Source organism: Poeciliopsis prolifica, unplaced genomic scaffold, assembly GCF_027474105.1.
Source record: "Poeciliopsis prolifica strain line A6 unplaced genomic scaffold, Auburn_PproV2 SCAFFOLD021, whole genome shotgun sequence".
Lineage (NCBI taxonomy): Eukaryota > Metazoa > Chordata > Actinopteri > Cyprinodontiformes > Poeciliidae > Poeciliopsis > Poeciliopsis prolifica.
In genome coordinates this window covers 5,560,843-5,578,856 of record NW_026562396.1, presented here as the reverse complement: position 1 = coordinate 5,578,856, position 18,014 = coordinate 5,560,843, and the positions used below count along the sequence as shown (strand labels likewise).

General features: G+C 38.0%; 1 protein-coding gene across 1 annotated transcript in view; it reads right to left on the bottom strand.

The window, feature by feature from the left end:
• The window catches only part of map2k5 (mitogen-activated protein kinase kinase 5), a 70,765-nt gene extending 54,107 nt beyond the window's left edge, over positions 1 to 16,658 (bottom strand). Inside the window, exons 1-10 of the mRNA XM_055045032.1 lie at positions 16,263 to 16,658; positions 15,998 to 16,046; positions 14,909 to 14,976; positions 11,152 to 11,221; positions 9,414 to 9,454; positions 8,096 to 8,163; positions 7,945 to 7,993; positions 5,726 to 5,790; positions 1,155 to 1,194; positions 966 to 1,034 (exon numbers count right to left, since the gene is read on the bottom strand). Coding sequence (XP_054901007.1) covers positions 966 to 1,034; positions 1,155 to 1,194; positions 5,726 to 5,790; positions 7,945 to 7,993; positions 8,096 to 8,163; positions 9,414 to 9,454; positions 11,152 to 11,221; positions 14,909 to 14,976; positions 15,998 to 16,046; positions 16,263 to 16,388 — 645 coding nt within the window. The 5' untranslated portion in view covers positions 16,389 to 16,658. The remainder of the gene's footprint in view (positions 1 to 965; positions 1,035 to 1,154; positions 1,195 to 5,725; positions 5,791 to 7,944; positions 7,994 to 8,095; positions 8,164 to 9,413; positions 9,455 to 11,151; positions 11,222 to 14,908; positions 14,977 to 15,997; positions 16,047 to 16,262) is intronic.
• Between the last annotated feature and the right edge of the window lie 1,356 nt (positions 16,659 to 18,014).

Genomic DNA, 18,014 nt, shown 5'->3' with positions numbered 1-18,014 from the left:
TTGATAGGACCTAATAAATCTATCATTTTACCAGGTAGCTTTTCCTTCACCATTTTGCCAAAAATATTGGTTCATCCCCCCAAATTATTGAAATCAGCTATGCTAATCATCCTCCATGTCCAGCGCTGTATAAAATCCAGCGTTTTGGCACCAAGCCTGATCCTACAGACATTTTTGAAATAATGGTTTGCTTTCAGAAGCAGAGCTGAGTAAATGACAGCATGCAAAAAGCAGCTGTTTGTGGAATTTTATCACAAGTAGAAGGGATCAGGCAGTGTGCAGAGGTCACCTCCAAACTTCACCACGCCTTTAGATGAGCTCTGGAACTGAACTTCTTGCATTTTACCACCAAGAAAACTTGATTTTTTCTGTTTGCTAGGAATTGATTGTGAATAACAGATTATGTTTTGAGATGGACTCTAAGGCAAACATTTTGAGGCCTTTTTATGACAAGTAAGCAAAAACCCTTTTGAGAATCTGCAGCATATTCTGATTTAGTATCAAAAGTATGATGACTTAGTATGATGATCACAACACAGTAACTTTGTGTCATGATCTTCATAATAACTGATGTTTGAAAAACCGAATATTGCATAAAACCCAATGAAGTGAAAGCAGGAGCCCTTTAACATGAAATGGATTAAATGATTGGTTTTGTGAATCATTCTACGCCTAAATGATGCAGAGTTGGTTAAAGCAGATCTACTACTTGCAATTATTTAATCCAAAGATCAAAATGTATTTTATATGAACAAATGTTATAACTATTGATCTTAATAAAGCACCTCATAGCAACGCAGCAACTTAGCTTTGGCTACTTCTATGAACCTTGTGGTGATTTTCTTTTGTTATTCGTATTTTTCTTAAGTCAGTAGTTAATTAACAGAGCAGGTCAAAAAGATTCAGGATTAGGAAAAACTAATTGTTTTGCTGAAGAGGAACAGATGAGAACTGGAGACACCAACCTTGTAGAGAATTTCCAGTTCTGACATGATTTGCTTCTGTAACTCCACTGTAATATCCAGAGGAATAACCTGTACTCACACATTACAAAAACAGAAAGGAGACAGTAGTTTATTAAATCAAAAACAAAAAAAACTCAGTGCAATGGAAAGACACAGTGAAGGAGTCAATACAACCAGAGGAACTCTCACCTTGACAGCTAAAACACGCTTGCTGAGAACATGGTACGCTCTAGAGAAAAAAAACCCAACACAAATGGTCAAATATATTCAAATCATGATCTTAAAAATTGCCTCCTTTACCTTTCTCTGTCGTTTTCAACTGTGTGAATTTAAAAGAACAACTGTATGCATAATTATTTCTTTATCTTTAGAAAGGTCCTAGTCAGTTTTTAGAACCAGCTGTGAATCTCTTCACTCTTGATTTAATCACAGTTAAGTTCAGTTTTTCCTTTCTATTGCACAAAAGATATGCCAAGGTCTTTGCAAACAAATCTCCACCTACTTTCAGGCTTTCATTAACGTTGTGGACAGGTAACTGTAACAACCACTACTTTATTTGTCTAAGAATGCCATATTCACTGTTATTAGCAAGTGAAATAATGTTCCAGAAAACCACAAAACTGATTTCCTTATAAAATACAGTAAAAGTAGATTTTTTTGTTGTTGTTGTTCAAATCAGCAATGACTAAATGACTAAAACCAGATCAAGGCAAGCCTTTCTCTATTCGTCCCAGACTTGAGTCTAGAGTTGCAGTCGCCGACCGGCCCCATGATGATTTAATTAGCGAACACCTTAGCAGCATGCGTCGGCTTTAGTTACCGGCCTTGAAGGTCGGTTTACAGTGGCACCGACAATACCTCAACAGCTCTTAACATACAGTCTTCAAGGACGAATACTGTACGACAGCTGTCAAGTGATGAAGAGGAGGTGGGTTCGGTGTACGTCACGCGGGCCAGTTGATTTGCAGGTCTAAGACACGCGATCCTTACCCAACGACATGCAGCAGGCCCTCTGTGAGAATGGTACAAAGTGTGTTTAATGTGTCCAACTTTGGGGTGTCAAATTGCTGTTTCGGGACACGCTCCTAAACTGGCCCAGAACTTTAATTAATGGCAACTATTAGAGCTGAGTCAGGTATTAACAAACAGGGCAAACACCTAATGTGGCTATCCTGTGCAGCCAGGATGGTAACTAAAGTATGACAAAAAAACACCTTTCTAATAAAACCAAACTAAAAACGGATGATCATTTCTCATGTAGCCTAATCAAAACGATGGAAATGAAAAGGCTGCATAATAATAAACTTAAACATTTCCTGACTTATGTGGGATGTTTGATTTCCTAGAAGGAATGTTGATCATATGCCTCATCGTGGAAGAAAGCTGATGGCCCCGCTTTCATTTTGATCTCTCTGTCCTCCTGTTAGCTACAATCAATAGCACTTAAGCATGACAGCTGCCTCTTAATTAAGAGGAGGATGTTAATTGATGCAGGACTGCAGGGGTACACATGTTATGTACCGACTTAGCCATGTGTAGGAGCGATTCAGAGAAGAATTACTGCAATACCAAACGACTTGTAGTTGTGACAGAGAAGTCTCCACATGCTAAGAAGAGGAGTGACACAGCAAAATAACACTTGGGCAGCAATTTCAGTTATTTAGAGTGGTAAACAAAGAGATGATTCGAAAACAGATGCATCGAGATGGAAACCAAAGGTATAAATCCCACGTAGAATAGTTAAAAAGGTCAAAGTTAGAACAAAAAGCACATCAGGGTTGTAAAAGAGGTCGTGACGACCGCTTGGTCAAAGCTTTATTCTCAGGCTGGCCTTGACCACCCCAGGGCCCAGCATCCTCGTATGAGTTACAGTGACAAGCTAGTGACAGCGGGAGGATAGGGGACAAGGTTACGTAGGCACCCCCACCGTCACTTCCCCCAGATCTGACCCTAGTAAATGTGCCCCATTGCCTGGATCTTATTTACACTCCAGCTTGCTCTGTAATAAAAGCTCCATCATGCAGTATTCATAGGGCCTCTCAGGATGCCTCTAAACTTGGGGCTGTGGGTTACAGACACGAGCCTTTTTGGATCAGGGCTAACAGACATACGTGTTCGGCTGGGTTACATAAATGACACTCTACCTGTGCTTCTCGCTGGACATCCTGTCTGACATAAATGGGCTCCAAAGAAGCCTAAATACAAACATTCACAAACATAATAAGTTTCTTCCCTCTCCGCAGGAACTACAAGTGTTTAAACTGTTGTCAAGACAAATGACACACAGATGATTTGTCCAACTCAGAACTTGTGATTCAGACTTCCCAGTACAAATGGAACAACTTGTCCAGAGTCAAATTTCCGTTGGTGTCGACACTTTATCTCTGTTTGCACTGTTAAAGTTCAAATCTAGGACCAGGACTTTAACCCATTCATTTGTGATTAATTAATTACATAGACTCTATATACATATGAAAATCCAGAGCCAGAACCTTTGAATTTGCATGTTTCTTGTACACCAGTAAACCTGATGTAACAGCAACATCTGCAAACATCGGCCCAATGGAGATATCAATACTACACTCATCCTTGCTCTGAAAAACGATCGGACGCTAGAAAAGACTACTGCGTGCAAGTTGTGCTAAGAGGAGCCTATCACTAATATACAGTCTCAATAGATTTTGGGAGGAAATAGGGAATTAGGTTGGGAAATACAAACAGTTTTCCAAGCTATTTTAGTTGTTATCCAACTTAAAAATACTTAAAATTCAGCACTTTCCAAGACTTTAAAGACACTCTTATGTGACTTTTGCTGTAAGTGCAAATACATCTGGATACATAAGAGGCTTGCATTATTCTGAAAGTGTTTCACTTGAACTGATTTAGATTTTACTAAGAGAGACAATCTACTACTAAAGATACAATCCTAGAATCTCACAACCATTAACCAAACAGGTTTAGCCCTTCAATACACGCTCTAATCAATGAGGTGAGAAAACAAAATCAATAGAGAAAATGGGCTGCGATGCTGAAGAACCAGGTGTGGGTGTCTAAGTAGATGTCGCTACAGTCACATCCAAGCAAATGTGATGTTTTAATTGCCCCGCTGGATCCATGAGTCATGTGTGTCCTTGCTAGAGTATTTATAAGCTGTAACGCCGGTCAGATTGGTGAACAGTGTGTAATAAAAAATGGGGGGGTGAGGTGGGTGGAGGAGGCAGACTTTGATGGATGAGTAGGGTCAAAGTGTGGCTGTGAAGAGCTGAAGTGTTGGTAACATTCAATCGAGTCGAAATGACTCCGGGTCATAAATAGGGTAGGAGGTTAATAGGTGGGGAGCCATTTGTAGTTCTATTCACATGTGATGAACCCAATCTAAGCCGCACCAAACAGCAGCGACTGACAAGGATATAAGACCTTATAATGTCCACTCACACCATGAGCGTATGTATATAAATACTCCATGAAAACACAGCGGCTCTCCAATTGAACCGTACTATAAAGCAGTGTGACAGAGGCCTATGATGACCTCTGGCTCATCGCGACCATGTGAACATCTTGTTCTGGATGGATTTTTGTTTGTCAACATTATATTTGTCAAACATTGTACTGCTAAAATGTAACTCAACATCATTTCATTCACTTTGTTCCAGTTACTTAATTATAAAGCACATAAAATTACAAACACTTTCATCAAAGGGTTTGTAAATGTAGAATATAAATACTTTTGGAGAGTTTGGCTCAAAAACACAGCTAAGGATGATTAAATGTGCCCAAATTAAATGATCAGTAGGTAATACCTATATTAAATGAAATTTGTTTTCCTCAAGTTAAACTTTGCAACAAACTTATAAACAAAGTACTCATTCGATATCAAGAGCCCCATTATTAACCCCCGTATTTTTTTGTTAATCTTCTTCTTTCAACCATGTCAGTTTCAGCACCAATGCATATAGATTTCTACTGGACTAAATTGACCAGAGAATTTGTTGGGGTTGCATTATTGGCTTTCTTCAGTGCAGTGTAACCATTTCTGGTGCCAAACTGATGAACAATCCTATTCCCTTTTAACTATTAAAGGATGAAGCCTACCGAAACAATTTTAAAAGCAGTGAAAGAAGTTCAAAAGGGCAAAAGGCGGAAAACGAAACAAAGTGTGGTTTTGTACCGGCGCCATGACGGGAAAATTTACAGGTTTTGCTGAGGACGGTTTTTGAAGCAGAGCGCTCTGTCAAGTCAAGGTTAGTCTTAGCAGTGATCAATACTTCAATCTCAATAAAACAGCTCAATTGGGGAGAATTGATGGGAAATGGAAAGAAAAGGTGGGGAGAGAAAGATAGAAGAGCAACAGAAATGCCAACCTTGTCATAATGCAGCAAGTCTGTAATACATTTGTCTACTGGATGGAGCTCTTTACGGTGGCGGGCGGAGTGCTACTCTCCAGACCGATTAAGTCAATGGCTGTCATACCTTATAGCCCCCAAATCAATATCATATATGTTTGCAACCTTCGAACCAGAATAAACATCTACAAACCAGCCTGATAGATGTCACACCAACCACAGAGATGAATGACCAAACAGAGAATCAGAGGATGGTGGATTCTCCGCACAGCAGCATTTTACTTACTATGAAAAGTTCACATTTTAGCGTAACTAAAACCATTTTAGTTGCTTGATCAGGTAATTCAATACATCTCAATCTACAGCAGGCCACTTTGTGCTTCTGATGCTGGTTGCCCATGTGTGAGCAATACTCACTTATAAACTGTGCCTCCATTTCCATGGCCAAGTTGCTCCTGATAGTGTAGATCCTGGGCATTTATCTACAGGGCAGCAAACACATGTATGCAGGTTATGGTACTGTGGAAGTAGGGAGGACAGCGTTGTTTAGGAGAGACGCCCATGTGAAGCAGAAGGGGCTACACTGTTATTGGAAGCCATAAACAAGGCAGGCTTCAGGTCAACCCAAGTTCAGCGACATGCAGAGAGAAAACAGAGGAGCAGTAAGAGGAGATCAATACTACACTTGCTGTCCAATTTATAAAAGGATATTGGGTTTGGGTGAGAAATGCAGTGACTTATGGGTAGTTTAAAGCTGTCTTTTTCTCTTTTGATCATTTAAGTTCATTTGAACTGAATTAAATCGAAAAAAAAAAAAAAAACATTAATTGTCCTTTCTTGCTTTTCTCTTTAAAAAAAATTATATATTTTTTTCAACTGGATCCAAAAGAAATTCCCTAACATGCTAAAACAAGCATTAAAGCTTTAATTCTGATTTCTGGAGAATTTAGCTGAATATACCTGGAATTTATTGATCAAAAAAACTAAACTAAACAAAAAAAGACTGTTAAGACAAAAACAAGCCATCAGCCAAAACATGATGATTTGCTGCAAAAAATAAATGCTGGCATTCACACCAAAGGTAATTCAACACGTCTCAAAATATTTGCAAATTGACCAAAACCCTAACTTTTGTAAGCATAAAAAATAAAACTATTCAGCAACTCATTTTTACACACTAGCTGTTTTTTGCTACTTAATGATGCCAAAACAACATTTATCCCTTTTTGTAACGTAATTGGGACATAAAAATCTGAGGTGTTGGTCTCATTATCAAGGCAGGATACTATTTACATAATGTTGATGATGCACTCTTGTGCTCAATTGTTTCATTAAAGAATAGCTGCTTTTTTGCTTGAAATAAACTTTTGCATTTTGTATCTTAATTGTGGCATTTCTTTATATTACCTCCTGTCTTCCTTCATTGCATATAATGAGTGTAAGAATGGTGTTCAACAGCAGTAACTGTCTGAGTAGAGGTGGGAGGCTCTATTGATAATACTCTGTAAGCGATCACAAAGTCATGATAGCTTATGGGATCATCTTTAAAGGATATTCGATTCACTAAAGATCTACTGCATGTTCCCACTCAGAAACTATAATTTCCCTCATTTTCCTTCATCTTCAAACATTAACTTTCAAGCAGCTGAGATAAGATAGTTTCTGGTATTGTGGATGAATTGGCAGAAAAACCAGGGAAATGGACTTAGGTAAATGAGTAAAGAGACTACAACAAACATTAATAGTAACAATAAAGTCAGCTGCGATAATTGAAATAAATTTTGTAAATAATAATCATAATACACAAGTATCATAGCTGCTTATTTTTCTAAAATACCATTTTAATTGTTTGCAGCTACAATGCCTTTTAATGATTTAGCATGCTTGTAGAGTTATATAATGCCAACTGTGTTGTGACACATGTTGACAAAATTGTTCAAACTGAATAAACTACGTTTCTAAACATTATTACACTTTGGCTCCACTATATTTTTTTCTTCACCGGATATCATTTTATTCATGTAGATTGTGAAATAAATTGCAATTGTTTCTTTACTGTTTAAAAATAAATTGGCATAATATTTTTACCATGTTGCCCATCGCTACAACTAATGTCTGAACATTACTGACATCTTCTCAAAACATTAGTTGTTTCAAATAGTTATAACGATTAAGCTAAGTGTTTAATTTGAGGCTGCAGATGCAGGTGAATGCTGACTGAAACTACATTCATTTAGGCCAAACTGGATCCAAGGAATGTTTTTTTTAATAACGAAGGGGGAAAAAAAGCATTCAAAATATAATTTAAGCAAGACTGCAAATGTTCAAGCATACTGTTCAAACAAGCTCCTTGATAAATTTAAACTAACTTATTTAATAGTGAGCAGAGAGGTAAAAAGAGAGAAAATAAATGGATAAAAGATGTGCAAGAGATGGGAGGCAACATATCTATTAGTTCATCGGTTTGCAGAAGAAACCTGAGAGGCTGATTTTCTTCCTCCCAAGCATAGTAATACCCGACTATGAATGTGAGAATGAAAAATACGTGCGCAGAAAGTTTTCATTGGTCAAAGTCTTAAAATTAGCTGCCAGTACTATCTTGTGGAGAGTATATATTTGACAACTTGACAACTCACCTGCCCATTCGTCAAGATCGTCTTCAACTCTGCAGATGATTTCTTCAAACTGGACAAAGGAAACCAAATGTTTCTCAACTTTTCTACCCTCCAAGCAGCTGCAGCTTACCCCATGCACTGTCACAAAAGCTTCTTGGTGAGAAAAACTCACCTGTTGTTGGCTAAGGAGTCTGGGACAACCTGAGTGCAGTCGTTGGCTGGGTTGGGTCTCGTGTTAACCTGGAAGGTGAGCAAACTCAAATGTGACAAAAACAAACTAGTGCGTGAAGTGAAAGACAAACAGATGGAAACACAGATATGTTCATGAAGGATAAATGCGCAGTGTTTTTATAAGAAAGAGAAGCAAGAAAAGTTGCAAAGAAGGGGAAAAATTAATGTACAATAATGTGGCTTTGCACTAGAGAAAATAAAACTGATTAAAATAAATCGGCAAGTTAAGGTATTAAGATGTTATGCCTCATTAGGGACTTTATTCCCTCGTTTCTATGTCTACCCAACTGTACCTGTTTATTCAAGAGCACTTCACAATCAACCCAGATATATATTAAAAAAGAAAAATCAAGAGATAAGACCCTGAAAAGGGAATACTAAAAATAACTCCTAAATTGAGGTCAAAAGACCAATGTGTTGGGTTCACAAAAGCTGGGGGATTCTCCCTTTAATTAGTGCCCAGAAAAACCTAATTTAAATGCCACACAAGGTTCCTCTTGGCCAATTACTTTTGTGCTATAAAAAAGGGGAAACATTACCAAACGGCTAAAGGTTTCTGGAGAACGACATCTTCTCAAAACAGACCCTTGACCTCAAAAAAAAAAAAAAAAAAAAAACAGGAAAAGAAAAGAAAAAATTGACACAGTTCAGTGGGTGTTACAAAAGCTCCTCTGAGGATGGGTTAAATAAAAACAGTTCAGTGTTTTAGTGGGGGTTGAGTTTGTCATTGAAATGCAGATGGATGTAATATGGATCATCCGGAGAGATGGAGGAGGTGTCAAGTCATTTAACCCATGATAATTAGCAGCGACTTTCAACATATGCCGAACATAAAAGGGGAAGGTCTGGGGAAAGGCCATTTGGGGGCTTGTAATGACAATTTCACGGTTGAACAATGACATCTTCTTATTGCCTGATTTTGCTCTAACCAACGCTGATATTCCTCCTATCTTACGGATCACGATACTCAGGAGGGGAATCAGGGATTTCTCAGGAACGCCGTTATGCTAAACGACTTTCCCGAGAATCCAGACCGACTCAGGAGGAGAAAGTCGAGCCCTCTGACAGACGGAGCCGCGTATCTCCACACATAAACATGGAAAAAGGAGAATGAGTGAAAGAAAAGGAGAGCCTTGACTTCAATTGACATTTCAATAAGTGGAACACAGCATTACCAATCCATTTGACTCAACTTTCCGCCCTACCCATCCCCCACGCTCCCCGTGTAAGGCAGCCGAAACAATTATTGAGATGGGTACCTTCAGGCCATGTATGTTCCGGATCCCTGGAGTCTTGCCGGCTGAAACAGTAATTGGTTAGATTGTAGAACACATCACTGGACCATTTACAAATGTGTTGAAAAGAAATCAGTTCTTTATAAATAATTTAAAAAAAAGAATAAGGTGATGAAATGGCACAAGGGTTGGTCTGAGAATGAGAGTGACTGAGATGCTGGGCTCTTGAGAGAGCTGGTGGCAGGTAAAAAAGAAAGAGGCGAAAAAAACAAAACAATCATATAGTTGGAGCGGGGACATAAAGGAGAGACCAACTCTCACAGAGTAAAAGAGATACAAAGAATGTTTTATCACTCCGCCCTTGAGGCCAGCGATCTTGTATGACTTTGAACTGGAAACTAACGTGGTGTTGAAAAAGTAAGTACTGGAGAAGCAAGTGTGTTAAAACCACTGAGAGAAGAAGCTACACAATGCTGGAGGTAAATACTTACAGAGCTAGATAATGTGTTGAGAAGAAAATGTGATCATTTCTCACTAAAAAAGTGATTATTATGTTGATATATTGGTGAAAGTAAATCATCATCTTTCTTATCTATCACTTTGTTGATCCTTCAGCTTTTGAATTGTGAATTTCTACACTCAAAGCGGGACATGGGAGTTTAACTTCACATAGCTCATAATCTATCTCAGAATCCTGGCAGACAGATGGCCTCATATCAACATCGTCCTTTTAAAATTTGTTTCCAGCAGCATCCGGTGTTCAGAAAAGCTGTATGATCCCTGATCCTCTGATATCTGATGTAATCGGTATCAATCGAGCTCCAGGTGGGTGTGACACACAGTGTTTCAAGTAGGGTCTATCTCCTCTGTGGGGCAATATAAAAAGATTAACTAACTGAGAACTAGTCAGTAAGTTAGCTAATAACTAAGCTGGAAATGCAGTTTATGGATTCACAACAAAACTTCAAAAGCAACTTGATCAACTCTAAGTTTTTCTAACAACTTAAGCAGTTGATATAAAAATAAGTGAGATTATGGTATTTACATGTTAATTGAACTCTGAAAAGATGACATGGTTTCTTCTGTCTTAAATTAGGCATATATATGTGTGTATGTAGCTGTAGTTGTAAATATGGACCTCGCATTTTGTTTGGCTGTTGATTACAATGGACCAGCCTTCAGCTCCTGATCAAAGCGGTTCTTTAGTCTGACCCACTGAGATAGCACTAGTTTATAGGAGCAAGACTTGGCTGCTTGGAGAGCTGATCTAACATCAGTGTAGCAAACTTGGTTAATAAAAAACTTATTCTATGATCTTTAGTATTTTGGCCACTATCCTTCATCTGGAGTGAACATCAAATGCAATTACACTCCATCCAAAAGATTCAGCGGATGCTCGCATCGGACACTGATAACGTCGCCCAAAACGCTAAAGGTCACACAGTGATTCAAAGACAGATGAGAAACAGAAGGAAGAAGAAACTGAAAAATATTGCAATATTTATCAATATCATACCAATAGCAAGATTTTCTAATATCGTGCAGCCCTATTTTGTTCCCACATCTGTTAAAGATTTCCGCAAACCAGATGCAAAACTCATGGACAAAGACTGTGATGACGAAACAGAAAGAGGAAAATTTGACTCAATGGCAACTTCTGCCCTCACCTCTGTGCTAAACGGCAAAATGCCAGTGGCATGTTTTCCAAATATCTTGGAAGCCTTCTTCTAACCTAGTGTGATTATAAATTAAGACTCTGTACCTCTTGGAAAAATCTGTAGCGGGTCTGGCATCAGTCCATTTAAGCGCTGTTCATTCATCGTGTTGCAGTACTAAAATCAAGAAGAAAAAAATAACATATTTAAGAATAATACTAGCTTGACCATTAATGCACAAAAGACAACTTAAACATCCTTGTTTCTAGAACAATTAGGTTAAAAATTGAGGAAAAGAGATGTTTTTCTAGCTAGGTAAGAATAATTCCAAAGCATCTTCAAAAAAAAAAAAAAAAAAAAAGTGAGCATGCTGTGCTGAAATCTGTTGCCGATGAGGTCCAATGCCCTGTGGGCTTGTTCTGAGGGAGTGTAGCATTAACCCTTTTCTCCTCCAGGTCAGCAGCTCACCAAACACTCATATTCTACAGGACTAACACGAGCAGACGCACTCTGGAGCCTTTCAGCTGCTTGCCAAGGCAATGCAATAATTGATGTTTCAGTTAAACAAACCATCTGTTAAAGTGAGCTTCTGCGCATGGAAACGTGTGTGGGTGGGTGTGCTTTTGAGTTTTCCTTTCAAGATTTCTATCCGAACGCCTAAAAATACCAAAAACAGCGAAAATGTTTGTATTGTAGAGGAAACCTACATGAGTTCATTGTGTTTAATTTTCTATCCAGTGTGAATAAGGCAGTCGCCACAGCAATATGTAAATCTGCTCTCTCATTGTGAAGGAGGGAGGGAGGACGATGGGACCGGCTTGGATGGGAATGGATCAGAATGGCTACCCAAGTGGCACAGCTGTTATTAAAAGGCCTATTTATCACTGTCAGATCCCCTCCTCGCTCCTAGCCCTCTGCATTTACCCTCCAGCACTTTCACTAGGCCACATCTGAACAATACGTCCTAATACCGAAAAAGAAAAAGCAGAAGAAGAAGGGGAAGAAAATGCAATGTGTGTTGAGGTTGTGGGAGCAGATCGGGCTTCATGTACCTTTAATTTTCCGCTCAGCTGGCTTATTGATTAAAGCCGCAATTACCACCTAATCTTTAGTAGGTGTGTTATTAAAAGACACTCTCCATTGTTGGCCAATAACTAAACAGTGTCCAAACTCAAACGGTATCGCTAAGCCTTAAGGGACACACAGGAGAAGTGTGGGTCTCATCATCATTAGCAGAATAAGGGGAAACGGGAGTAAAAGCGATGGAATTAGAGTCTCTACCTCCAGGGGGAGCCGCATGAGTGTGGACGGGGAGTATGAGGGGTCATATGTTTTATTTTAGCACCTGACATAGAGCAGTTTTTAACTTTGAACAGGGGCGTCTGTCTTTCAAGGTGTCGAACAATGATTAGAGATGCCTGGAAGTCGAGCCGGTCTCACAGGAGCATGCAGCAGCAATCAATGTTTGCAAAGAAGTGCAAGACTTTTTAGAACAGATGCCCTCTGCACACCCCCGTTAATTAACTTGTGAATTTGAGCATTAATTTGAGCGACCAGAAGTGTCTTTTTTTTTGGCAAGCAGAAATCTAGGAGAAGGAAAAAAAAAAAAGAAGAAAAATTGATTTTGAAAATGTGTAAAAGTAATTATATTTTTTTTCCCCACCCCAAAAAATCTGACCTATCCAGACAGAAACACCTGCATTCACAAAGTGACATACTAAATGAATTACCCCACCTCTGACCCAACATGCTGTTTCCTGTAATTCCTATTAATTTCACATAATGGCTGTCTGCTCACCTGGAATTAATAACACTGAAGTCAAAATCCACTGGGACATCAGCGGAGGGCCAAGTGGCAACCACAGCAAACAACCACAAATGGAAATAAAAATGCATTTAAAGTACATGTACTTGAGTGGTTTGAATTATATTCCAGTGTGTTCGGTATTTTCCAGGTGATCAGCAGCTTTTTGTACATCGGGTGGTCCCATGAGTGGAAAGCCATTACAGAACTCTTGGACTCATTTGGCAAAAATTCATGAACAAATGAGTTTTTAAATGTGTGGGCACAGAAGTGCAGCGTGAATACCTAATATTTGTGCTTGGTAGAAAGCTTGGAGGTCAGGGTCGCACATTACGCTCAACCACGTCACATTTGTATAAAGCACTAAGTGTATGAAAAAATGCTCGGAATATGATTGGCACAAATACATAAAAAGAGAAAGATAATATATGCAGAGTTCCTACATGTTTATACTGTAAGCCAAAACTTTTTCCGACTCAAATCTCTCAAAGGTTCTTAGCCCCTTTTTGGCTACATTGTATAAATGTAGCACAAATACTCACACTTTGCTAGGACTTTAAATATGGAACCTGTGAATACAATGGATGGAGAAACATACTGCAATGACATTTAAAATATATGCATATGGAGCAAAGTACATGTAGATGTGAAAAATTACTTCAGAGAGATTTGACTTCCTAAATTGACACTTTGAAATTGAATTCTGTGTCTTTCAGAAGCTTCTGCTCTTTCCAAGTCTCCGCCTTCAGCAAGTCGTCACAACAGTGTTCCTCCATTATGTTGTCTACAGCCTTTCTTAGAAGTGTTGGACTGAGAAGAAATTTATAAAAAGTCAATTTTTTCATAATGCCCAGCTCACGTTTGGGCAAAGTGTTTCTTAATGAATTAATTGGGTTTCTCTTAAATTAGCTGCCAATAAAATTATGCAAACTCTCTGCACTTAGTTAGGAGGCCTATTCTTCCCAAATGTAAGGAAACTAATGTAATGTGAATACATCAGAAAAGTTATAATTCATGTCCATTTGGAAGAAATCAGGTACACTGTTAGATGACTAGATGAGACATTTTGGTCAATCAGGAATCAATATGTATCCTGTATCAAAATGTACAGTTTACTACCATTTTTGATTGATTGTCCAGATTGTTTGAATACTTTTTAAATTACGTTAAGTCTCTGTTTTGATTGGTGGATAAAGTACATAAAACAGGACACACCACACAAAGGACAAAATGACACAAGTACCACGCTGATAGCATCAAGTAAAACATGATTGTGGCTTAGGTCAATACTTTTTCCATCTCCTTCTAACATCTGCCTCTTTTCTTGTCTAATCACATTGCTACCCTATGCTGCATAATGATTAAAAAGCAACCACAAGTGATAAAAATGGCCAAAAAAACAAGGAGTTTAAATCGTGCCTGTGGCAGTAGCAGCATCATTGTGAGTTGACGGGGGGTAAAAGACATCCACAGATGAAAGTAGATTTTGAACAATTCTGCAGCCCAGGGGGGCTGCTCTTTAATGAGGCAAAACTTTAACTACTGAATAATAAATAATAAAAATTGACAGTTCATTTAGCTTTCAGTGTACCTCATACAGAAACTAATTACATGCCATTACTCTTACTGTCCGTGGCATGATCAGTAACTATGGTGGAATAGAAAAATACACTGAATTAGACGGCATCACTGAGAGGGTAGCTGTGTTATTGTGTTTGAGAGCATTTCTGCTGCCTACAACCTAAACACGGTTTTACCAAACTACTTGAGCTCGAGCTGTGTTATATTTATTTTAAGTTTCCAGCTCATAGATGTTAACTCAGATATTATGGAAAAGTCAAATTTATTAATATGATTGATTATTTTTCTGTCCTTAAAATGCTTTCTAACAAACATGTCACTTTGCACACTAGACATGGAGAGTTATTGAAATCAATTGAATCTGATTATCTTTAAGGACAAACATGAATTGAATGGTTTGACATTTCACATAAATGGTGCACAGATAAAACAACAATTAATTAAGTGTTGTTTTTATGCGTTTTCATTAATATACTCACATATGACAACATAGCTTTGAGTTCTTCGTCACTTCGTACAGTAATTCTGTCTCCCACCTCATCTTCATCTAAACAAAAAAGGGAAACACAGACAGAGAATGGTGAGTCATAGATTATAAGACTAAGTATATTAAATTATGCACATTAAAATTTGAGCTTCCAACATACACACTTTGAGAGCTGATGATTATATTCAAATCATAATGTCATAATGTTCCCTGAGGAACTAATGTAACATGAATACAAAAGAGAACAGCCATCAGGATGAGGTTGTTCATAGTTAAGTTGGTTTGATTAGTTTTGCTATGACAGTCAACTAGTCCAAATGATGATTACAACATCAGTGGAAAAAGGAAAATATCAAAAAGCAAATCTTATCTTATGCGTCAGACTGAATTAATTATGACGAATGTGTTTTCTTTACAGAACCATGAAGAGAAATAAATAGATAAATATGCCATGGGGATGAAATACATGTAGGTGCCCTTCATTATGAATGAACTTAGACACATCGTCTTTCTGCTGTTTTATCAAGTTAATAAATGTCTGAGGAAAATTTTAGATCAACACTTGACATTCTGTCAGTGTACCTGTTTGTTTTCATCATGTTGACTTTGCTTTTTTTTATATTTACAGATTTGAGTGTGCATACAAATTAATCAAACTATTATAAACTCATACATAATATTTACAGTCAATACATGCATATGCCATAACAATGCATGTATTGAACAAATTCTGAGTACTGAGTCACTTCTGAGTCATTAAGTCATATAATAATTCTGCCCACTACTAGTTCCCTACTCATTTAGTTTACACAAATGTACTTTTACAGTAACACAATGACACAGTAATATTCATCCTACTTGATACAGTAAAACAATAAACTTCACTTGCATTTGGTTTCTCCTCACCTCTCCACAAACAGTCTGATAGGAATCTCAGTGAGAGACAGAAAGTCAGCATCATGCATTGGCAGAGATATAGAAATCTGAGCTATCAAATAAACTTATCTACACAGGCTGAGTCCAGCACTGAGTTTTAGTGCAGTGGTTGTTTCTAATGCAACAAATAGAAAGAAAAACTTACATTCAAACGCTGTGACAGTGGCTTCAGGCATCACGTCTCTGATTGCGACCTAAAATGTTTGGCAGAGAGAATTACAAAGATTTTAAGCAGAACAACAGCTATGTATTATTTAATGACACCCCGTGAGATTTTACAAGTTTAGAGAAAAATACATATATAAGAGCTCGATACGCTCATATGGAACAGATGTAAGTATTTGTGTCTGGATTCAAAATGACACAAATGTAGAAAAAAACACCGTTTTCTTTTAGCTCCACTGACTCACCAGCAAGTCGTTGAAGTTCAACACAGACGGATAGTCCACGGATGAGTCCATGTCCCCTAAAGGTGTCTTTATACGGATTACTATCGGCTCGGTGTCCATTTCCACAGGGTGATTTAAAATGAGCATAAAAACGGAAGCATGAACCTCATAATCCTCCTCGGTTGTCAGGAAGCTAGTGAGCTAATTTCCTGCAGCGCTTCTCCCCAATTAAAGTGACGTGAAAATTGAAAAGACGGAGCTGGCTCAAAAATGTCACGACATATCACCTGGAAAACCTCAGACTGGAAAACAAATATGTTTTTCCTCTAAGCTCCGAAGTCAACTTTTATGCAAGAACACAGGATATGTTTTGCTAGGAAGCTAATTCAGAGGAAGCAGCACGGACAGCGTTTCCGAATCAACATCCGCTCAGGGAATTTCAAAATAAGAGACGCATTTGGAATATCTAAACTTTTTTTAAAGTTTTTAAAACGAATGACAGCTCAAACATAACATAGCTCAAATGTTGTGTTCAGTTTAAGATTATGTAAAAAATATTTTAGACAATTGACCTTTTTATTCTTAAAAATAAATTAATTATATGACATTTCATCTCCGTTTTGGAGTTTTTAAGTTAATAATTTCTGAAGTTACACATTTTACACAAATAAGGAACACATTGCAGCAGTTTTAAACCACTTTGAATGATAATCTGTGTTAAGTTTTCTGACTTTCTTGTGTTCCTTTTGCATTTGGTTGTGACACCTGGCTCAAAGTTACTCTCTTCTCCTGTTTTTAATGGCAGCTTGCATTCAAAATGTTGCACTACTGCCATCTCTTGAGTCAATGCTTTGGTTAATTATACAGCAATGTATTTTATTTTAGTGCTGTCACCCACTGCATGGCGTGTCTCTAATTTCTCTCCGGGTTGTCCATCTTCTGTCCAAAAAAGCAGACTTGTTAGATAAACTGGACCATCTAAATGGATAAAGAAGGATGAAATGTTTTGGTCATAACAGGATAAAAAACTGTTATCACAAATAAATGACAGTTCTAAAGATGTTTGTGTTGCGTAAATGTCCCTGATTGATCTTTCGATCGCAGAGGAGAAAAAGATATTTGTAATAAATTCAACAAGCAAATCGAGATTTTATTTTACTTTTTTTTTTTTTTTGTAAAAATTTGATCCACAGTGCCATGGTAACTGCAGTTGAAAACTGCACCAGTTTTTGTTCCCTTTTCACATCATTAACACAGCATTTGTATTTAAAGGTTTTCACTTGGCATCAGTCCTTAGAACTTAATTGAAAGTAAAACAAAAGAGCACTTAAAACTGTTGTTGATTACGGCCTTATGATTGAGGAGCAGTGGCTCCCTGCAGCTTTGATTGCACTTCTAACAACAAGGCATTGATCTTTGGACAAAGGGAAGTCTGGTCTTGTGTTAATTTACAGCGCACTGATCCCAGATCTGATACCTGACTCTGTTGACCTGGGTTATGTGTAATGATAAGAACTTGTTAAAGCCTGCTCTTTCTCCCTATTCCTCCGATCTGGCAGAGATGTGCCACTTGAAATCGTATCCCTGGGGCTTGTGTGCGCTGCCAGGCACCGTGGCAGGTTGGGTTTCAAGAAGGTTACAAAACAACCTTTCCCACCCCCGATTGGCCTGGGGATGAACTTTTCGACCAAATGCTTTCATTTCAAGAAAGCCGAAAAGAAACCGTTCAAATTAACTATGGCGTGCAGGGTTTCTGTCTAGTTCCCACAGACT